Consider the following 24442-nt stretch of genomic DNA (forward strand, 5'->3'; position numbering starts at 1 on the left):
AACGGAAAGAGATGATAGTTTTTTTTTTTTGGTTAAAATGACTTAAATGTCTTCAAAGCTAGTTTTAACTTTTAAGAAGTACAAATCAAAAGTATTTTTACACTAAGAAGGACGAGTAATAAAAACGTAGAGTGACATCTTTCGCTTAATCGAGAGGCAATTTAACTAATTTTTGTAGCTAAATTGATTTGATAAACTCAATTTTTTTTTAAATTAAAATTTAGCTATTCAAAAACAATGAAAAAGAAATACAACAAATTAAAATTATTCTCACCTCAATATGGTAGAAAACATACGCTCTAAAATGTGCTCTAAAATGTTAACGAAAGTTTACATAGTTTGAATATCAAAAAAATGAAAACAACAACATACCAGCGTAATCGGGTTTAGGGAGGATAGTATGTACGCAGATCTTACCCTCGACTTATAAAAGGCGAAAAATAGGCATTAGCAACAAGCAAAAACAAGATAATAAAATAACTACAATAAAGAAACAACAGATTGTAATAAAAAAATTGAAAAATAGAAAATAAGAAAATACAAGAATAATTCCAAAACTCTAGAAACGGAAATGAAGGGCGCCTTATTATTCACTACACTTCTACCCTAATTCTCGACCATACGCCTTGGTATCATCCGAGTCCGCAACTTTTGTAGGACAAAAAAAAAAAGTTGAACCAAACTAACACAAAAAAAAAAAAAAAACATAAGTAGGTTTCACGCACTAAATTAGTGCGTGAAAGGACCAAACAGCAAAAATAAAAGTTTGGCCTTTCACGCACTAAATTTGTGTGTGAATGAGCCCACAATCAATTCTTGAAAGGAGTCACTCCATAAGGTTCCATCATGCCTATCACCAAATTCCAGATTGTAATGTTTGTCTTTGTTGATAGGCCATGATATACTCAACAAAGACAAACATTACAATCTGGAATTTGGTGATAGGCATGATGGAACCTTATGCAGTAACTCCTTTCAAGAATTGACTTTGGGCTCATTCACGCACAAATTTCGTGCGTGAAAGGCCAAACTCTTATTTTTGCAGTTTGATCCTTTCACGCACTAAAATAGTGCGTGAAATCTATTTATATTTTTTTTTATTAGTTTGGTTCAATTTTTTTTTTCTACAAAAGTCGCGACTCCAAGCCCCTAATTATGTAATTATACTTGTCTAGGAGACTAGTACTAGTATAGGTGTAACCACCTTATCTCTCCATTTTTGGCATGCTCTACAATAGTTCCAATTACTAGGTTTTGTTGAGTTTCCAAATACACCCTTATTAGTTTGTTGTGTTCCCCATTTTAAGTCGAAAGCAGATCAGACATTGGAAGTAGTTGAGTAGCATAATGTTTCTTTAGCTAAGTTTATACTCACACAACCGTTGAGCTAATATCCTCTCCCACTCTTCTTAGCTCTCTCTTTCTCCCTTCCCTGCTTCGTTTCCTTCTTAAAGGGGGAACCTTTTTGCCTTAACTTTTTCTGTGTTCTGTATGTTTTTGGGTTGCAAGCTATTCTGGATCTGTTCTTGAAAATATATTAATTATTTTTTTTTTTGCTAATTTTAGCTGATAGAAGGTATCTATACGAGGATAAGAAATCTGGGTCGTTGTTTTCTTGGATTTTTATCTCATGGTTTGACTGATTTAGTTCAGTAAGTCATTTGGTGAGTTTTCCATGGATTAAGTTAATTGGTTATGTTGAGTTTGATTTCTGCTTTAATCTTTTGGATCTAATTTCCCTTTTGTTAGTTTGGATTTGCATGATGTTAATGAGATCTCTAAAGTGATTATTTTCACTCAAATCCTTCAAATAGAGTATAAAGGGTGTCTAGCCTTCTTGATTTCGCTTCTGATGGAGCTATAGGGTTGTTAAGTAGCAGTTTACATATTTCAGTGAGTTTTCAGTTTAACAAATGGAGAATATATGTACCAGATGTAGGAATTAAGGCTTTTGTTGTAGTTTTGTCTGCAACAAGTTTAGATCTTGAATTAGGAGGACTAATGACGTTCGCAGGATGATGAAAAAACCTTTTTTGGAATTGTTGTTACGTCTTTTTGTGCTTAGGAATGGGAATTTGATCTTCTTCTGTTCATGGTTGTATATAGGAGTGTCAAATGGCTGGTCGGATCGGATATGGGCGGGTCAAAAATGGATTAAACAAAAACAGACAAAATAATTGACCCGCCCATATTTAGCACGATAAAATTGGTTAACGGACGGATAAAATGGATATCCATATTATCCATCATTTCAGGAATAGTCAGGTGAGAACATAAGCTAAAAGCCAATACCTTATCAAAAAAAAAAAAAAAACTAAAAGTCAAAATAAGCTTAGACTCTGAGAAAGCAAGAACTCATGAAAAATAATAAACAATAATAAATAGACAAATGAATATTGATAATATGGATATGATATACATCTGGATATCCATATTTAGATGGTCAGTTATCCAACCCATATTTAATGGGTCGGATTGGATGGTTACTTTTATCTAACCATTTTGCCAGCCCTAGTTGTATATACAAGATTGATGTTAAAAAAGTTGTGCTTTTGGGCTTTGAATTGGGTACTATCATATTTGACTTTGTTATCTTACAGTCTTACAATTGCAGATTCCAGTCAGTATTTTGGTCAGTCTGTAGAATATTGAAAATCAACACAACATGTGAGTGTTTCCATTTGGGACTTAACCTTTGGACATGAATTTGTGCCTCTTATCCCCAATCGACCTGTCTGTAACCAGATTCGGTTTATTATTACAAAAATGTTTGAAAGCGAAGTTGCTGCAACCATGCAAGCAAATTCATGCATTGATGTTAACATCACACACTGACATGAATGTTTTTTCCCTGAATTCGAAGCTCGTTGGTGCCTATGCAAGTTGCGGGGATCTAGGTTCTGCTGAGCTTGTGTTCCAAAGAACCACAAACGCGAATGTTTTTGCGTTTAATTGGATGATGTCAGCTTTAGCATTCCTTGGCTACAATGAGAAATCGATTGGCTACTTCTCTCTTCTTCAACAATCAAGAACAATTCCGAATAAGTACACGTGTGCTATTGTGTTGAAAGCGTGTGTTGGTCTAATGGATCTGAAAAAAGGAAAAGAAGTGCACAGTATGATATATAGAATGGGATTTGAGTCAGAGTTATCGGTTGCCAATGCCTTGATTGACATGTATGGTAAATGTGGCAACACAGAATATGCTCGTTTAGTTTTTAATGATATGGTTGAGGGAGATATTGTATCCTGGACATCCATGATATATTCATATGCTAACATGGGAAAAATTGAAGAATCCTTTATTTTGTTTGAAAAGATGAGGTTAGAAGGCATAAGGCCTAATGATTTTACATGGAACGTAATGATCGCTGGATACGCTAGGAAAGGAGATTGTGACACAGCTTTCATGTTATTCACTAAAATGAGTAAAGAGGGGTTGACTCCAGATTTGGTTACTTGGAATGCAATGATTTCAGGGTATGTTCAGAGCCAAAGATCAACTGAAGCATTAGCATTATTGCAGGACATGTTGGATGCTGGAGTCAAGCCTAATGAAGTCACTCTCACTGGGCTTCTTCCTGTGTGTGGGTTGACTGACTCTGCATGTACGGGGAAAGAAATTCATGGCTTAGTATATAGATTAGAGCTTTTTGCTAATGTCTTTGTTGCTAGTGCTCTCATTGACATGTACAGTAGATGTGGTAGCGTGGAAGACGCTTGGAATGTTTTCACTTCTGTTCCTTTCAAGAATGTTGCATCATGGAATGCTATGATAGGATGTTATGGAAAGCATGGCAGAGTAGAACATGCAATCAAACTTTTTGAGAACATGCAGTATGAAGGAGTGCTGCCAAATGAAGTAACCTTAACTTCTCTTCTTTCTGCATGTAGTCATGGTGGTTTAGTTGAGAAAGGTTTGAAGATCTTTTGGTCCATGGAGGAGTCTTATGGCGTTAGAGCAAGGAAAGAGCATTATGCTTGTGTTATTGATCTTTTGTGTCGTGTCGGGAGGCTGGAGGTGGCTTACGATATAATCAAAGATATGACGATAGAAGTTACAGATTCAATTATCGGGGCTTTCTTCAGTGGTTGTAAGGTCTATGCCAGGAGAGATCTTGCTGAAAAGATGGCTAAGGATATATTGCAGATGGATCTGAAGAAGCCTGTAAGTCTTGTAGCCCTTTCAAACATTTATGCTGCTGAGGGAGAGTGGGAGAATGTTGAGAATGTGAGGAACGTGATGAAGGACAAGGGATTCAATAAGATGCCTGGTTCCAGTTGGTTGTAGATGATAGGCTGATATGCAGAAATAGATCTAGGAATGTGAAGCAACATTTGCTTTTAAACCATTAGATAATGGTAAGAACATATAAGATATACACGTTTTTTTTTTTCTGATGACATGGGAACCCGCAGCCGCTACCCTTCGGGTGCACACGCTTTTCTGTTTGCAATATGTTGAAAATGATTATTCAAGGTCTCACATCCTTTTTCGAAGAACCTATCTTCCGCGAATCAGGAATGTGGTTCCATGACATAATATACTTTTGCACTCAGCTAAATGATCTGAGTTCTCTGCTCTGTGGCTTTACCCATCACAAGTTGGAAATTTTGCTGATATGATAGTAGCTTTGACCTGCATTGAGGGAGTGCATATCTGCGAATTCTTTGTCCATGCCCAAATAAAACAGAGAACTGTTGTTTTAAAAAACGAGTGGGATTGGTGCAGTCTTACTTGAATTTATTCCTTTTATCGTGCTCCTTCACCTTGAAGTGGCCTTTTAATTTGGTCACCTTTTTTTATGATATTACTCTATGAAGTCCATTCTTCGGGATTAAGGTTTAGTTGACTGATTGACTCTGTGAAGTCCACTACTCAATAATCTAGTACTGATTGTTAGTTTTATTTGTATTTTTTTCCGTTCTTTCTTTTCGTGGATGCGATGTTGCAATCATATCCTTAGAACTAGCTGTACAGTGTACTGTAGAAGCTGTGGGATAAGCTGATATAGAATAGAGCAGCTTATTTCAGTTTGCTTTACTATGGTTGGAGCCACATCAAACTGATTAGGGCTCTTAAAGACTGATTAGGGTTCTAAATACTTCTGCTGCGAAAGCCAACTCAACAGGCTAGCCGTTTATTAGTTTTCTCTCAACCTTGTCCTAGTATCTGCTTTGGGATCTGAATTATTTCACATCTTTCTCATTCTTGACCAACTAGTCTCGTTACCCCAAGAGATTTGATTCATTTTACACTGATAAAAAAGTTTGTCAAACAACTTTGGCAGCTTCTTTGTTCAATATAATGCTATACTGGGATGTGAACACAAGGGTTGTGATAATAGTAGTCGCAGTTTTCACATTTATTTATTCTATTTCCTCGAGAGAATGGGAGGTTGAAGAGAATTAGGTTGAAGTACTTTCTCTAGGTGATGTTCTAATAGTTGCATCCATTTACCTACCATAAAATACTTGCGTCCAGTTGCTGAGTACAATTTAAATGGAAGTAAAACTGTTGTACTTCCTCCTCTCCATCGACAAAAAATCTGAATTGAAGGACTACTACTACTCCTCTTTCACTTCCTTACAAACGAGGGTAATGATCTGTACATTCCCCTTTTACTTCCACTCGTGCAACCCTTCCTCCTTTCACCCGATCAAGCAATTCTCTAGTTGCCATGTGAACCCGTCTGTTCGTAGACATGTATCTTTAACTTAGAATGTACAGTAGAGCTGAGTTGATTTCTACACAATGTTATGACCTTTAGATTTGCTTATCATAGTTTCTTAAATTTATGCAACAAGTAAGAGCCTTGCGGATTTGCAGTTACCTGGGAATGGAGGTCTTGACTTCCTTGCGTTGTCACTTAATTTATGTTATCTGGGTTGTACATCTCCTCACCTAGACACATAATGTACATTATCTAGCTACGAAAAGAAAAGCCATGTGTTTTTTTTTCTTTTTCCCCACAGTAGTAGCTTTGCCTTCTTTTTCGACACCAGTTCTCACCTCCCATTCCCATGCATGTAATCCCTGAAAAAAACAAAAAGTAAAATGAGATATTGTATATGCTTGATCGTTGCCGTGTCCATGATTCTCAAGTGTTGTGTGCACTTTTTTATAAATGACCTGAACATCCTTCTGTGTAGTTTTTTTTTTATTCTTCCATTGGAAAACATTGATTCATGTCTCCCAAATGTTTTTATTTAGCAGGTGTTTCTGCTGATATTTGGTTAAACTCGGAGTCTTCAAGGCAATGGGTCGAGGTAGAGGAAAGGGTAAGAAATTGACTGCAGTTGACCCTGATGATCCAGGAAGTGAAGAGGAAGAAAAAATCCCTACACAGAAGAGGAGAGGAAGGCCACAAAAATCACTCAAAGATGACATTGATGAAGAAGCAGCTGAAATGATTGAAGAGGAAGATTCCGAGAATGAAAAACTTGGAATTCAGAACTTGGAGATAAAAGGTTCTGCAACGGAAAATGGGAAGAAGAGGAGGCGAAACACTCGGGTGAAAGAAAAGCAAGATTCAGTTAAAGAGGAAAATGGTAATGGAACCAGATCAAGCACCGATGAATCTGCTAAGTCCAATAATGGTTTCCGTCATAGGCGAAAGAACAAGCCTCACCGTGCTGCTGAAGCTGGTGTTAAGTGCAACTGACATTTTGGTTCTGCCAATGTGGACTTTGTTCGTTTTGTGATGGCAGATAAATCCTATTACACTGTAAATCACGCCTTAATTTCTGTCTTTCTTTAAGCACATTTTGATACTTTCATACATTGACCTTTTCTTAACCTTTTTGGAAAGGTCCTGAGGTGGCCACACCACTTATTATCTTCAATACTAGTAATGTTGTATCTTGATCATTTCATGTGCACTCTGTTATTTTCTTGATTTAAATGTGATATTCCTCTATGTTGCTTTTGATTGTTCTTGTCCAGTGACAGGTGAATTGAATCAAGATCTAAAGCATAGCCCTTTCACTTCGATTTTTGTCTGGTTCTCGCCTTTTGAAGAGCAACAAGAGACCAACCAAAGCAGTGGGTGGCAAATGGTAAGAGCCGTGGCGTGGATGTGGATTAGGCGCACATTACAAATTCAAATCTTGTCGCGGTGTCTTAAAGAAATGATCGTTAGGGGTCTCTCGAAAAGATGTGTTGTCATAAAGAAAAGATCCTCGACAATTTCTTGATTATAAAAAGAAGTATGTCAAAAGTGTGGAGATAACCTGTTAAATTACAGTGTGATCAATTGCTTATAATTTTTCATTCTGAATCTAGGAATGTAGTAGTAGAGATTGAGAAAATGGCCAAAGCAATACCTTAAATTTAGATATTGGATTTAACTGTGTACTATGGATAACGTTTAGTGAGGTCAAGAAAAGAAGAAATGACAATTACTTGGATAGATGGATTTGTTCCAAAAAGAAGATTTTTTTCAAATGGTGGCTGCTGCAATTTAAGGTACAAGTCACGCGACACGTGACTTATATCAATTACTAGATGGCTTATGCCCGTGCTGCACACGGGCCCAACACTTCGGATTATAGTGTATCTATGTATATGTAGTTGTGTTTAGATAGTGATAATATATATATATGTTCAAAATACGATTAATATAACATTGTAGTTTGTGCTCCGTATCTAAAACTTCATTATATTCGTGTTTGGTATGAAAATTTATTAATACTTTTTAAAAGAGAAGACTTTTTTAAAAGAAAATTATTTTCCTCTCTTTGAGATAAAATAATACAATATTTAAGCATCAGTTGATACTTTCAATTTTAATTCGATTAATTTAAAGGCGTAAAATACTTATTATTTTTTATCAAATTTTGATTTGGATAATTCTAATTCAAATTATTAAATTAATTTTACATGTTTAAAACGAAATAAAGTAGAAATTGATTTTCTATTTAAACGAAAAATGCTATTTTTTAAATTTTGGTAAATATTCTCGGTTTAGCTCATTTTACTTGTAGAAAAATAGAAGTATAATAAAGTATTTCGATCTACTTTTTAGAAGAGTTGGTAATATAAAGTATAAAACGTCATTTTTTTGCCCTTAAATAAAAAAGTGGGTGGGACCACAAAGGATTTTTTTGCCCTTAAATAAAAAAGTAGAACCGAACACGGACAACGATCTTGTCTCTATAAACCGGCTCTTCTATATGGTAGTAATAGTAAAGTAATACATATAATTTTTTTTATTAAATTTTGATTTGGATAATTTTAATTCAAATTATTATATTAATTTTACATGTTTAAAATGAAACAAAGTAGAAATTTGATTTTCTATTTAAATGAAAAACTTCTATTTTTAATTTTTAGTAAATATTTTTTGTTTAACTCATTTTACTTGTCATGTTGTTTTTTACATGGTTTTTTAAGGAAACGTCAATTAGAATTATAATTTCACTAATTTACCTTATTAATTATTTGATCTCCATTTAATATTATTTTTTCTTTTATGACATTAATCTCATTTATTAGAGTAAGGTAAAAATGAAAAAGTAATTAAATTCTATCGTATTTTTTCTTTTCACATTTATTAGAGTAAGGAAAAGATGAAAAAGTAATTAAATTCTATCTTATTTTAATATATAAGTATTTTAAGTATGTTGCTGTACAATAATTTCATTTGCTCCCACTAATGGGAATCCATCATTATTGATTTAATTGTTTGATTTTCTAAACACCTTTTTTTTAACATTGTTTGTTTTTGAATATGGGATTCACTTTTTTTTTTTTTTTAATATTGCTTGATTTTGTTAATATGGGGTTTACTTTTTTTTTCCCGTGAGTTTGGACGTGGTGGGTTCCACTTTTTTTTCTTCTCCTTTTTTTTTTAAATACTAATTGGTGTTTAATATGGGGCCCACAATTTTTTTTTAATACTGTTTGGTGTTTAATATGGGGCCATGAAGAACTTCTATTTTTTAATTTTTAATAAATATTTGTTTAACTCATTTTACTTGTCATGTTGTTTTTTACATGGTTTTTTAAGGAAACGTCAATTAGAATTATAATTTCACTAATTTACCTTATTAATTATTTGATCTCCATTTAATATTTTTTTTATGTCATTAATCTCTTTTCACATTTATTAGAGTAAGAAAAAAATGAAAAAATAATTAAATTCTATTCCACTTTTTTTTTCCCGTGAATTTGGATGTGGTGGGTTCCACTTTTTTCTTCTCTTTTTTTTTAATACTGGTTGGTGTTTATTATGGTGCCCAATATATTTTTTTTTTAATATTAATTGTTGTTTAATATATATGGGGCCCACAATTTTTAACATTGTTTTTTTTTAATATGGGATTCACCTTTTTTTTTTTTTTTTAATATTGCTTGATTTTGTTAATATGGGATCCAGTTTTTTTTCCCGTGAGTTTGGATGTCGTGGGTTCCACTTTTTTTCTCTTTTTTTTTAATACTGGTTGGTGTTTAATATGGTGCCCAATATTTTTTTTAATATTAGTTGTTGTTGGGGCCCACAATTTTTTTTCCACTTTTGTTTTTTTTGACATTATTTGTTTTTTTTTTAATATGGGATTCACTTTTTTTTTTATATATATATTGCTTGATTTTGTCAATACGGGATACTCTGTTCAAAACACGATTAATATAACATTGTAGTTTGTTCTCCGTATTTAAAACTTTATTATATTAGTGTTTGCTACGAATACGCACGTGGGAATGAATCCATCATTATTGACTTAATGAGATACTTTGGAAATTACATGAATATTGTTTGATTTTTTAATATGAGGTGTACATTTTTTGTACATTATTAATTTGTATTATTTTTTTAATATTAGTTGTTGTTTAATATATATGGGGCCCACAATGTTTTTTATGTGTAGGAGAATTAAAATTATGGGGCCCAAATTAAAGTGGAACGGACGACGAAAATGAGCCCCAACCGGCTCTTCTATATAGTGTAAATAACAAATTTCTTATTAAATTTTAATACTAATTTTGTTTATCACGTATGTAGTTTGAAAAATATGTTGGGGTAATAAAATAGAAATTAAAGAATGCAATATATTATTCATGTATATGGTGGCTACATACGCACATAGTATTTTCTTTTAATTTTCTCGATACTAGAATATTTGCTTTTGGTAAATATGCACTTCAAATCTCTGACTCTTTATTCAAGGGCAAGGATGAAAATAAACATGAAGCTTTGCAACAAAAATATGACCAGATACAATGGATTAGCAGAAGTTTCAAACGCATGAAGAATGTATTGGCTAATTAATTGAATTTTCTACTCAACAAAAAAAAAATTGCTAGTAGATTAAAAGTTCACTAATAATGTCATAAAACTCAATTTTGGATAGTGAGGGGTTGAATGGAAAAAAACGATCAGTTCATGTAATTATCCGATTCAATAAGTAAATATGAAGGATATTGTCATTTGAATGATTAGTATTTAAATAAATACAAGTTTAATATGTAATCAAATTAGTGTCACTTTTCAAGACTTTGAACGCATGGAACTGTAATAAATTTTACAATTATAAACAGATTTAAACTTTCTTATATTATGTATTAGCGAGTAATGGATAAATAATTTGGTAAAAAGGTCTTCTGGTCCAACAACTTTAGCAGGGTATTTTGATCTCTCAATATTTGAATTTGGGGATTTCCAATCTTATAATATTATAGAAAGACAGATATGTAGACATTTCAATTAGTTCCTATAACCAAAATAATCTTCTTTTTAACCAAATAACACTTAAAATTTACTGGCCTAGCTAATCTATATTTGTGTCGTATGAGACCCATTTCTTCATTGATAAAAATGTATCCGCACCTAGTATTTATATAAATCTTTTAACTCTTAGCCATTGATTAGCATACAGTAAGTTCAGATGGTTTGGTATCAACATCCAAGACAGATAAGTGATTTTCTCATCTCAATGTGAGACTTCTAATTTAGGATGAAAGGATTTCTCCCATCCCATCATATCCCTCGGTGATTATGGGATTTCATATATGGGCAGAGAGAAAAGCTAGAAGATTCAAGCAACAAAGCAGAACAGCAGTGCAAAGAGTCAGAGATATAGTTTTACAGTTACATATTAGAGGGCAGTCCAATTGTAAATGGAGTAGAACATTGAATTCTCTCCAAAAGTATCCAGTTTAGGCTAGTTTCCTCTTGTAATTTGCTGTAATAGCTTAGCTTAGGAACTCATAGGATATTTTTTTTTTGTTTGATGACATGAGAACCCGCAGCCGCTATCCTTCGGGTGCGCACAGGGTAAACCCAGCTCCTATGTAATAGCTCGCAAACACACAGGAGAGATAACCCGCACTAGTCAAGCCCCGTGCGACGAGCTTGACCCAGAAGGCAAATTCCCTGCTGTCGTAGGCAGGCAATTTCGAACTTGAAACCTCCGTTATGAAAGTCCCATGCTCAACCAAATGAGCCACCCTTGCTATGACCTGATCTGATTCCATAGTCCAAAGTGAATCAGTGGTGTATTCAATTCTTTACTTGGTTAAATAAAAAATTTCTGTTTGACCAAAAAAAAAACTTCTCATGTCGTCTGTCATCTCGAAAATATGGTCCTTTTTTTTTTTTTTCTTAAATATGAGATTGCAATTGTAATTATACGTAATTTGTTCGACCATAAAGCCTACTCATGTTTCTACTTTCTAGTATCACAAAAAATACAAAACCACTAATTTAAATCTATCTTGACCTAATGTTAAAAAAAAAGTGTCCAACACTATAAATTCTCTATTTCTACTAACATACATGATACAACTATAAAGTTTCTGAAAAATTTAGAACTCCCAGAAGCTATCATACCTAAACTAACTAAACATGCTACTCTGACTAAAATTTAAGCGTTCTTGTTGAGTTTGACATTGAAATTGTTGACAGCGAACCAAAAAGGCAGGGACATAGCAAATAAAATGAACGATTTATGGCATATTTGGTATGAAGAAAAACATTTTCCTAAAAAATGCTTTCTTGGAAAACAAGTGGCTTTTTTACTAATTTTCTGTATTAGACAAGTGAGGAAAAAAAAATTATATGTAATCTAGCAAAGCAAAACTCTACAAAGTGTGATGACGTAGCAAACACACCCTTAATCGTGAGTTAACTACTCCATGATCCATACCTTGTTTGGTCAAAGCGCGCGCGCGCACATATATATATATATATAGAGAGAATTGTAAAATTACTATTACCAATAAAATCACCATTTATGCTAGTGGACAAAACCATCTTTTGAAAGAAAGAGAGAAGATAAGATTTCATGTTGAGCATGAAATCAGGATCTACATGCTACCAAAGTTTCGGAAAAGATAAAACTTGATTTTTCGCTGGGGTTTGTGATGAGGATATAGAGTGGATAAAAAAGTCCGTCATGAAGTATATTTATATAGCTTAAGGAATATAAATAAAGTAACTCTGCTAAGAAATTGTAAATATTTTTATAATGGTGCACACTTAACGTTGCACAACAGTAATCTTTGAATATTTCTTAGAACATTACATAAGACTTTTTGAATGGCAAAGATACATGCAATATGGTAACATGCAATATGGTTCGACACTACAATAAGATACATGTTTAAATAATTATATATATGAATCTCATTGTATAAACTTTAAGATAGTCCCATTATTTTACTACTAAAATATTGGACGTAAATCTCTAAGAAACCTTATCTTCAAACCTTATATGCAACAATGACTAGCTTAAATTAAAAGGAAATGCGGTTAATTTAAACACCACTTAATGAAAGTCGTTACCTCTTAATGGGACTGAAGGAGTCGCATTGGTCTGACAATACATCCCTAATTGGTGCATATATTTCAATTTTACATGGTCTTAAGATTTTGAGGTTTGTTTTGTTTTTTTGCTTAACAGAGACATTAGAGCAAGACGTCATGTTGATATCAATGCCATTGCGAAAGAGCTCTCTATCAATTATTTTCTTCATAAACTGCGCAAGGATGATGCAAAGCTGTTGAAAGAAATTGACGTATCCAAGGATGAAATTGAAGTAGCTACTGATGATGGTGCGCCCCTTCCCCTGCTGGTGCCCCCTTCATGTTGTTGCTGGGGCCCCCTCCTCCGCTGCTCAACCTTTTCTTAGCTGGGGAACTAGAAGACCTAGAAGTTTTATTGGGGCTGAGGTGGATGACCGTGATGAAAAGGATGACGAACATGAAGAACTAGTAGTAGACCCTTAATGGCTGATATTTTGGAATCAGAGTCGGACAACATTTTTTTAAACCCTGAAAATGAAAACAATGAAAGTAAATAAGTCATTATAAACAACAGATACTCGCAGAAATCAAGAGACGAGAAACTGGGCTTGTTGTTGTTGTTGCTGCATTAGTTTGGTGTTGTTTTTGTTGATGTCATTAGTTTGGGACAAATTTTATTTTGTTTCTCACAAAAGTTTTAAAATTTATTTATTGCTGTGACAACTATCTTTTTCGTCTCTCCTTGACCCGCTCTTCAGGCCATTACTATTACTACTGTAACATTTTCTTTGCGATAGCACAGGTTCTTTCTTCATAAAGGTATAGATTATAATCCCCCATCACGGTAGGTTCTAATTCTAACTTTTCCATATCTAAGACAAGAGTTGAGTCTCCACAAACGCCATAAAATTAGAAGGTTGTGCGGTCTTCTTTTACTAGACTAGAAAAGCTCACATTTAAACTGAGGGCCATCCCATATTGATATCATATTTTTTTCGAGTGTAGTAATCCCTAGGATCAAGTTAGGAATTCGGCTTATAATCTATATATAATATAAAGCTAGAAATTAAAAAAGTGATATGACACATCTTTATGGTCTAGAAATCTATTTATCTTTTTTCTCCTTTTTTTAAATTTTTCTTCTTTTAAAATTACTGTTTTGTATATTAAAAAGTCAAAAATTCACTCTCTTTAATGATAATCCATTAATTACACATCTTAATTCTCTTAATATCTAATACTAATAAAATGACAATTCATTGTATATGTTACAATATTTTGACCGCAACATTTTGGTCACTCAAGAGCCACGAGCAAGCAGTTCGGGCTTTTTCCATGATAGTTGTAGATGTGATGATTCATTTCCCTTATACAATTCTTTTTCCTCCTTTTTTTTTTGAAGTTTTTCCTTCATTTTTTTCATTCATTAATTTGTTTTATATAATTTTTTTAATCATATTTATGGAGTACATCTAATTATATCTCTTGAGTTAAAAAAAACCTCTATCTATTTGCATTCTCTACTTAAATAAGATGTCTCCTCAACTCCCTTCTACCTAATTCTTATGGTTTAACCAATCTACAAATAACAATCACATATGGAGTTGTTGGATGCTCATTTCCATTTTATCCTCCTTCGTTTTTACCTTAGTTGAAAATTTTGTTTGAGGCTTTCTGCAATGTCTAAACACAGTGAATGAATTTTTGGTAAGTGATGTTGCTAATCTCCGTTGTTTTGTTCTTTTATTCTTTCATATATATATATATATATATATTATTAGTTTGTTCCATAAGAATTCTAAATATCTTTTTCTCCTTTTTTGGTTTTTTTTCCTTCGTTTTATTCACTGACTGATTTGTTTAATAACTAAAATTACTTCTACCCTGTTTATTGCATCTAATTATGTCTAAGTTATAAAAAAAAACCTTCATCTATTAGCATTTCACTTAAATAATATGTTTCATCAACTTCCTTATTGTCCCTAAATTTTCATGGCTTAACCAATTTGTAAATTAACAATTATAAATGGAGTTGTTGATGCTCTTTTAGATTTTTTTCCAATTTTCTTTGACCTTAATTGATTTTTTTTTTTAAGGTTTCAATTTCGTAGTTAGTTTTATTTTTGGCGTTCTAATTTTTCACACTTCATTAATTCTGTCGTTGTCTTCTCCTCTAACATCTTATTTACTTGAAATCCTTCACTTTAATTATCTTCCGTTCTCAACAAGTAATTAGAGATGTCTATACCTGAGAAATGTAGCAGACAATACTTAAATTAAACAAAGACAGACTATACTCCTTAATATTTCTCTTACATGTATTCGACTCCTTAATATTTCTCTTACATGTATTCGATGTTTTTCACTTCTATTATTTACAAGCTATTTCTAATTAGTTTGTAAAAATACCTAGGAAAAAAACGTAAGATGTTAACCTTTAGTTTTAAACACCTTACATATCCAAGAATGGATTATTATAATAGGTATATTTAGTTGTTTTATCTTTCCATTTAAGTTTTGTACGCAATAAGGATCAACATTAATTGAGAGATGCGTCAAACATTTCACAACCACCCCATAACCATTATCCTCAAAACGTCAACTTAAAAGATAGCAATAAGCCAATAAGGTGAATAATGGTCACTTACTCTTTTTTTCTCGATTTATTCTCCTCATACTTAGCGGTTCAGCTTTCCATAATTGATAGTTTTCTCAACATTCATACGGCGATTGCACCAAAAATTCGAGTTCCTTTTGGATTTCCTTCTTGATCAATAGCAATTGCAGCATTGTCATCACATCATATTATCATCCCGTTGTTCTATGTATAATGCTAAATAACTATATGCATTGGCTATTTACACCAAATCTGTTATTATAGTTAAGTGTTTTAATAGTGTGAATGTATACGTTAACTAACAATAGTTAAGCGATAGTGTGTATATCCTCACATATGTCATACATCTTTTGATTTGATGTAAACACCAGCGAATAAATATTTATCATTTGTTTTAACAACCACACGAAACGCGAATAAGTTTTCTAGTTTCAAATATACAATAGTAACTACTAATAAATAAAACTGACAATTTCACAAGAGACTGTCTGATATTAGGATCAGAGAACTTTTCAATATAAAATGCAGTAGGTGTTTGGCTACGAAAGCCAAATATTTTTCACTTTATTTGGAGTTTTGAAGTTGGAGTTGAAGATGGAGTTGTGTTTGGTTATAGTTTTTGCAAAGAATATTTACTTATTGAAAGTGAAAGTGAAAACAAGTGAAATAATTTCGAATACAACTCCTCGAGTTGTATTTGAAATTTTCATGGCCAAATGTTCGGGGGGAAAAAAAGTGAAAAATTTCTTGGCCGAACAGGTCCTTAGAATTAAAGTCCTATGTTTAATGTGGATATTTACACAAAAATCTGTTATGGGCACCCCCTATAGAAGACCAATTCTAAATTCAAAATTATAATTGAGATAAGCTTATTTCACACCAAACAACCCCTAATCGTACAACTTTCCATCTCTTTTTCCTATAACAATAGGGAAAAGGTAATATCCATGAACTAGAGCCCGTTTGGATTGGCTTATAAGTTGCTTATAAGCTGTTTTCAGCTTTTTTGAGTGTTTAGTTGGTCAGCTTAAAGTCATTTTGTACTTAAAATAAGCTCAAAAAAATAATTGAGCCCATTTGACTTAACTTATCTAAAGCAGCTTATAAACTGAAAACAGCTTATAACCCCAAAAAAAGTTAGACTACCCCAACTTATTTTTTTTAGCTTATAAGCTATTTGCAGTTATACATTTTCACTTTTTTCTTTTATTCTAAGTTTTTCCCTTCTTTTTTTCCTATTATTTCTTTTTCTGTCCTACAAAGTAACGCCCCGTCTTTCTTCACGTTTGTTTTAGAAAACTTACACGAGATGAAGCCTTCAGAAAACCACTTTATTGTTCCTTTAGTTTTCCTTGTTGGAGCTCAGACGTCTGTTTCTTCCAGGACTAACTATTTAACTTAAAATTCAAAACAGATTTATAGCATAAATTCGTTCAGACCGTCTTAGATTTGAAAAGATGAACGCCGTATGGGAACAAAAGGCCCCTCCACCCGCTTGTACAAGATTGTATCTCTTTCTTGATTTAGGTATGTTCGAATTGGTTGGGTCACCAATTGGGTCTGTTTATATTTTATTTTTTGAACTGTTGTCCCTAAGAATAGTTTTGCGATTATTAACAATCTCAATTTGAGGAATGAAAAATGGGGGAGAGAAAAATTGAGCACAATCGAAGAGAAAACTAAGTCTGTGCACAAATCGGTTCAACTCGAATTTTCGAACCGATTCAAAACAATTCGGATAATTCAATTTAGATAATACAATTCGATTTCGATTTACAAATGCAATTGTAAAATATTATGGTTTAACGGTTCGGATACGGTTGGCTTCAATTATCAACCGAACCGACCCGAACAAACCGAATATATATATGCCACTAATGACTAATATGACTAATACTCTAATAGTCTAACCATATATACGCTTAATACTTAATAGTGAAGTAATATTTATTTAACTTCAAAAGTGGTGCAAATGAATGTCTGCATGCACACCTTACATTGGATATTCATGGCCTTTTTGTTGGCCTTAAGCTGACTTCCCTTTTGATCTTTCATCTTTTCAGCGTTCTTCTCACGAGCCATCTTTTCCTTTTGGCCATTGCATCCACCCATGGCTGGCTTTGTTCTTTGATCTTAGCCTATACAAATTAGAGTTTTTTTTTTTCAATTTTTTTGAAGATGCAAACTAAGTTATTATGCTTGTCTGCTTGCAAGTTGCAAGATGCTAGATTATTAATTTGGTATATATAATGTGGTGTTGGCGAATTTATATGTTTGCACAAGTTGTCAAGCTCTTATTTTACTATTTATATTCTATTATGCTTGCAAGGTTATGATTTTTCCTTGGTTAATGTCTTGGTTATAAAGCTGCAAATTTAGGATCTCGTTATTTTTTGTTATGTTTACTCTAAAACTAAAATGAAAATAGTTGCTTGTTTAAATTTCGAACAAATCGATTTGTGTAACCGAATCGAAATAATAAAAAATGAATCGAATTGAACCTAGAATGTATCGAGTTTGGTTGAGAATTTTAGAAAGTCGAAATTCGAAATTTCAACTCGATGACGGCCAAAATCGAACCGAACCGATCCGTGCACAGGCCTAGAGAAAACAAACTGAGATACCCATAACATCCAACGAGTGTTAGTAAGGGAAGAAGAAACACCTATTTCCTCCCTTTCATTTTACCATACTTGATCCTCTTAGTACAGCAACCAAAAAATAAGGCTTCCTTGGTTGAGAGTATTATCATATGATCGGAAAAAGATTAGCGGACCACGGAAAATCGAATCATACTAAAAGTATTCCCAGGCAGAAAATCTTCTAGCATATAAACATAGATCACACATGATTAACTTAACAATTTCAACAAGCACCTTATATAACAATATTAAAAGACCAACTAAAGCAGCTAAGATGATAATTAGCCCAAGTTTTACTTAATTCCAGTAACGTCTCTTTTCAGTACTTTCGGCTGAAAAAGCGTAAAAAGGGGTAGGACTTGGGACTTTGAAAAGTAAGTTTTTGCAAAACAGCCGCCAATTGTCAACGCTGCATTTCATAAGATAATATACAAAGAATAGAAGCTGAAGTTACAAAACTGTGACCAATACATCATATTCGACATAAATTAAGATATAGATTGAAGCCACTTACAAGTATGCTAACCTGAAAGATTATAAACATATTATATGTCGATTACCAAAACGAAACAATTAAAGTGACGGAGAAAAACAAAAAAGACGAATGCGGAAAAACAAAAAAGCACTATGAACTGCTCCAGCACAAACCAAGAAGCTGTAGGCACCCCAGCCCCCTCCCCTTTTAATACGTAAGCACCCTAAACTATGAATGTTCAAAACGAGACATATCCTTTCAAAATTAAGACAAAGTACCACCCAGACTAACAATCTACCCTTTAAGCCTTAAAATGTAAATGCCTACTTCAAAAATCTGGCTCAGCACATTCCTAGAATAACGTAAGTGGCGCAAAGGAAAATAACTTATCCGCAACTATGATTGAACGTGACCAAGCTACGTCCACTACACCACACAAAGTGATAGCTACAAACACCACAGATCTCTAAACGTAAAAGGCTCAGGAACCTATCAGAGTGGTACCTGATGAGGAGAGTAAATAGAGAAAACACGAGCCTGCAAAAGAAGGTTCTAGCTAAATAGAGAACAATACGAGCCTGCATCATACGTATCTATGAAACCAAACTTACAAGACACACGAAAGAACTCCAAAAGAAGGTTCTAGCTAATTCATAGTTCATAAACAGAGAAAATGTCTACACTAAGACAAAGCACAAGCTATATCATAGCTATCTATGTATGGTTCTCTGGTCGCACAGTAGTAATAAGAAGTGGCAAACTAGGGCTCTTCAAATCTTCTAGGTGGTGTCTCCTTGCTAGTGATCCGAGATATCTACTCAACCCTGGGACGAGGATGCCCTGAATGCAACTCCTACAAAGCTTAGGAAAATCTACCTGGCGTAAGGATGGTAACGGCCACTATACCCTCCTCCCCTACTTCCATATAAACCTCCTGGTCCACCATAACTAGCACCAGGGCCAGAATCATAACCAGCACCAGGGCCAGCTCCACCATAACCCCCATAACCACCTCCACGGCCATATGCTCCTAGCCCGCTGCTACCATATCCCCCACCATAACCACCGGCGTATGAGCCAAGGCGACTAGAATAACCGAGTGAGGGGTCTCCACGGTAACCACCAAAATCACTACCGCCAAAGTCTCCATATCTACCGCCAAAGTCTCCTGCACCGTATCCTCCATAGTCACCAAACCTAGATCCAAACGACCTATAAGAAGCAGGGCCAAAACCGCCACTGTCAAAACCGCTATATGAATCGGCAAATCCTCCATAACTATCACCATATCCACGCCCCCTAGAGTTACTACCATATGCAGGAGCTGATGCTGGGTTTGAGGGTTTCTTTGGTTCTGCTTTCTTGATCTCAACCTACAACAAAGAAGCAAGTTAACCTAGAAGTTCCACCTGCATAATAGTCTGACAGCTCAGCACTAAAAGATGCATACCACAATGGAGAAACCTACAAAGTTATACTCCTTTCATTAAACTATCACATATGCAGCTCCCTTAAGGCAGATAGGTATATTTAAAAGGAGAAAATTAGCCTGGGAGATGAGGTCCACTTTGTACACACGACAGCATGTCCCAGAACATTTGAGATCATGAAGAAATAACCTACAAAACTTACCTGAGTACCCATCATGTCAATCCTATTTCCCTCAGCCAGCAAATTATCAACTACTTGTTCATTATCAAACACAATAAATCCAAAGCCTCTAGAACGCTTGGTTACGTGATCTCGTATGATCTCATATTCTGTTACTTTCCCAAACTTGGAGAAGAACTCCTTGAATTCATCTGACAACAAATGTACAAAGAGACAACAGTTAAGTACTTCAAAGATTAAAGAATACAACTGCAACTACCAGACAACAGAACTAGTCAGTATGTAACAAAAGAGCTCATTGTTACCTTCAGTCATGGTAGTAGGAATGCCACCAACGAAAATCTTCTTTGTTTTAAAATCCTTTGAATCAGTAGATCCTTTGGGAATGGTTCTTTTAATCTCAACCTGGATAAAACCAATACCACAATTTGCAAGCCACAATCCTTCATTAGTAATAGTGAGATATGATTTTCAGCTGAAGCTTAAGAAAACCAGTGATACTCAGAACTCTAGCAAATAAATGAAACCAACCAAGCTAACTGCCTCACAAGCATATGACTAACTAAATTGTGTGTGCATTTGCAAGTAGTCAAAAAAGTTTTTTACTCACTATTGCAAGTAATCGAAGTTACTTTGATCAGTATTGCAAGTAATCGACAAAGTTCACCATAATTTTCTAATATTTCAACTCAATTCAAATACAATTAACTTGGGAAAACCAGGACCACAATTTGCAGGTCACAATCTTTAAGTACTTACAAAAATATGATTTTCAGCAAAATCTTAAGAAAACCAGTATTACCTAAACAACAACATCATCATACCCAGTGTAAACCCATAAGTGGGATCCGGGGAGGGTCGAGTGTATGCAGACCTTACCCCTACCTTGGTGAGATAGAGAGGTTTTTCCGATAGACCATCAGCTCAAGAAAAGTGTTTTCAAAACAGTTTTGGAAACTACAAGGGTAAAAGGCTATAGTAAAAATACTGAAGAAATTGCCAGCAAAACAGTAAAGATAACCAAAGTAAAAGAAACAACAGTAGTGATAAAATTGAGGAATAATAATAATAATAATAGTAGTGATACTGATAAGGGGGAAGAGGGAGCAGATAACGTGCTCTAAACTAGAACCAAGCTCTCCCACACAACAGAGAGTATTACTTAGAACTCTAATAAATAAATCAAACCCATCAACCAAGCTCACGAACTCACACGCATATGACTAACTAAAGTGGTTGTACATATTTCAACTAAAGCAGTCACAAAGTTCACCAGAGTTTTCTAATATTTCAACTCAATGCGACTACAATTGAACGTTAAGCAGGAGCTACATAAAGCACTAGAAAACTGAAAGCTAAACTACTCACTTGTTTGTCATTGATAATATGGTTTTCTGCTATAACAGTGTCTACAACAGAAGGATCCGCATAAGTGATGAACCCAAAACCTCTGGGTCTACCTGTATGCCTATCTTTCATAATCACCGAGTCTATTATCTCCCCATACTTCTCAAAGTACTTCACAAATTGTTCTACCAAATCAAAATCCAATTTTCAGTAACACCCTCGTCAGTAAATGAAAAACCCACTAGCAAGAAACAATTAATACATAAAAACAAGAGTTAATCGTCAAAAACACACTTAAACTATCACTTTTTCACGAGTTTCACACCCCAACTATCAATTGATTCTTTTCCTACCTGAACTATCACTATCTATGTATTGAAACACACCTAGTTGAGTAGACGGTGATAATTCAGGTAGGAAAAGAAACCGCTAGTAGTTGGTCTAGGTGTGTTCTAATACATAGATGATATTTGGGTACGAAAAGGGCAGGTGTTTTTGAATACATAGACGATATTTGGGTACGAAAAGGGCAGGTGTTTTTTAATGCACAGATGAAAGTTGCTGAGATGAGAATGTTGAGATGGATGTGTGGCCACACCAGGAGTGACAGGATTAGGAATGAGGATATTCGGGACAAGGTGGGAGTGGCCTCGGTGGAAGACAAGATGCGAGAAGCGAGATTGAGATGGTTTGGGCATGTGAAGAGGAGAGACACGGATGCCCCAGTGCGGAGGTGTGAGAGGTTGGCCATGGATGGTTTCAGACGAGGTAGGGGTAGGCCAAAGAAGTATTGGGGAGAGGTAATTAGACACGACATGGCGCAGTTACAGCTTACCGAGGACATGACCTTAGATAGGAGGGTTTGGAGGACCCATATTAGGGTAGAAGGCTAGTAGATAGTCTCATTACCCTGCCTTATTAATAGTCGCATTATCGTAGTATAATTTCTTGTGCTCTAATTTATGCTATTATGCTATTATCTGTTATTTCCTGTGCTTTGATTATTCTATGTTATCTGTGTCGCTTGCGTTACTTCATTTCCATATCGCTTTGAATCTCTTAGCCGTATCTGACCTCTTTTTATGTTTTTATTGAGTCGAGGGTCTCTCGAAAACAGCCATCCTACCTTGGTAGGAGTAAGGTCTGCGTACACTCTACCCTCCCCAGACCCCACGTTGTGGGATTTCACTGGGTTGTTGTTGTTGTTGTTGTTGTTGTTGACGATATTCGGGCACGAAAAGGGTAGGTGTTTTTTAATGCATAGACGATATTCGGGTACGAAAAGGGTAGGTGTGTTTTAATGCATAGACGATATTCGGGTACGAAAAGGGTAGGTGTGTTTTAATGCATAGACGATATTCGGGTACGAAAAGGGTATATGTATTTTAATGCATATATAATATTCGGGTACGAAAAGGGTAGGTGTGTTTTAATACATAGACGATATTAGGGTACGAAACGGGTAGGTGTGTTTTAATACAAAAGATGATATTGGGGTTACGAAAAAGGTAGGTGCGTTCTAATATATAGAAGATATTCGGTTACGAAAAGGTAGTGTGTTTTAATACATAGTTCGGGTACGAAAAGGGAACAACGGATAGTTGGGGGTGTGAAACTCGCGAAAAAGTGATAGTTCAGATGTGTTTTTGACTATGTAACAGTTCACGAACACTAACCTAACGTCGTCTCTTTCGCTAGACCTCCAATAAAGATTTTTCTGTTCAATAAGTTAAACAAAAACCCTAATCAATACACATCAATCTTCGTATAAAAAAATAAAAAAACAATAACTCAGGAAATACACTAACATATTTTCATAGACAGTTTATTACTCCCTCTACCAATTACGCAGTTTCTGAATAAATAAATTATTTCAAAAAGAAAAAGATATCTGAATTCACTATCAAAATAACCAAGCGAAATTGAAACAGATGGAGTATTTATCCAACAAAATAAAAGAAACAAAAACAAGACCATGAAAGAAAAGAAAAAAAATAGAGAAACGAACCCAGGACTAGCACCATCACCAAAATCGTTCTTTCTAGAACCCATAGTTCAGATCTGAGAGAGAGTAAAGGGAACTCTAGGGTTCAGTGGTTGTGTATTGATATGTTGGAAAAAAGAATGAGAGATTTGATTTTTATGCTGCTATATATAGCATCTAAATTAATTAATAACTTAAAGGTAGCTTCTAGAATCAAGATATGTCTTGCTTTCTACTCACTCCCCGTTCACTTTTGGAGTCGTGTGTCCCTTCTTTGCTTAATATTTGAAGTAAAATTTAATTAGATTAATTTAATATTTTAAAATTTAGTGTTTAAAAAATATTATAAGTTGTAATTTTTTAATAATAATATAATAAAAAATACATATTAAAATCTATATAGTTTGATTCTCATCAAGCGAAAATTAATTTGGTTTTCATATACTCACAATGGGAAATTACACGATTTTATGCAGTAGGCCGATCTCCAGACTCTCGACCGGATACAGAGTCCAGTCAGGACATCTCTCTCGCAGTACCGTATAGCCAGCCCAACTGAGATATTTAGACTCAAATGACAAAGCGATGTTTACACAAATAGCCTCTCAAATTCACTATTTACTTTTCTAGGTGGCCCATATAGTAGGCGTTTGGACATAAAAATATGACATCTTTCAAAATTTTCAAACTCATCTTTAAGTTTTTTAGAAAATCATTCCAATATATGACCAAATAATATTTTCTCATTTTAATCGTTGAAATTTTTAATCTAAATCCCCCTCCGCCCCCCCCCCCCCCCCCCACCACCTATCGCCAGTGGCGGATTCAGAATTTTCATTCAGGGTGTTCGAAAAAAAAAAAACTAAATATACACTGTAATTTTTTACCGGGGTGTTCAAAAGTTAATATATACACATAAACACAGAAAATTTACCCTGTATATACACTGTAATTTTTTGCCGAGAGTGTTCGGGTGAACACCCTCAACAACACATAGATCCGCCCCTGCCTATCGCATCC

At 34.3% G+C, this 24442-nt stretch overlaps 2 protein-coding genes across 6 annotated transcripts; one reads left to right on the forward strand and one right to left on the reverse strand.

The window, feature by feature from the left end:
• Positions 1-1191: 1191 nt before the first annotated feature.
• LOC132620286 (pentatricopeptide repeat-containing protein At5g59600-like) lies at positions 1192-6932 on the forward strand. 5 transcript variants are annotated; one of them, XM_060334960.1, is made up of 4 exons: positions 1193-1664; positions 2601-2667; positions 2864-4362; positions 6218-6932. In XM_060334960.1, exon 3 carries the CDS (start codon positions 2957-2959, stop codon positions 4289-4291), a length of 1335 nt encoding a protein of 444 aa, XP_060190943.1. In that variant the 5' UTR covers positions 1193-1664; positions 2601-2667; positions 2864-2956; the 3' UTR covers positions 4292-4362; positions 6218-6932. The 5 variants fall into 5 exon arrangements, with proteins under 5 accessions (XP_060190941.1, XP_060190942.1, XP_060190940.1 ...); XM_060334961.1 differs by having other exon boundaries at positions 2615-2667; XM_060334958.1 differs by having other exon boundaries at positions 1192-1664; positions 2601-4362.
• Positions 6933-19018: 12086 nt separating this feature from the next.
• Positions 19019-23599, reverse strand: LOC132620440 (heterogeneous nuclear ribonucleoprotein 1-like). Its single transcript, XM_060335110.1, has 6 exons — positions 23447-23599; positions 23115-23155; positions 21460-21623; positions 20397-20496; positions 20113-20282; positions 19019-19853 (listed from the first exon to the last, which is right to left on the reverse strand). Exons 1-6 carry the CDS (start codon positions 23488-23490, stop codon positions 19353-19355), a joined length of 1020 nt encoding a protein of 339 aa, XP_060191093.1. The 5' UTR covers positions 23491-23599; the 3' UTR covers positions 19019-19352.
• Positions 23600-24442: the final 843 nt, after the last annotated feature.

Source organism: Lycium barbarum, chromosome 11 (genome assembly GCF_019175385.1).
Source record: "Lycium barbarum isolate Lr01 chromosome 11, ASM1917538v2, whole genome shotgun sequence".
Lineage (NCBI taxonomy): Eukaryota > Viridiplantae > Streptophyta > Magnoliopsida > Solanales > Solanaceae > Lycium > Lycium barbarum.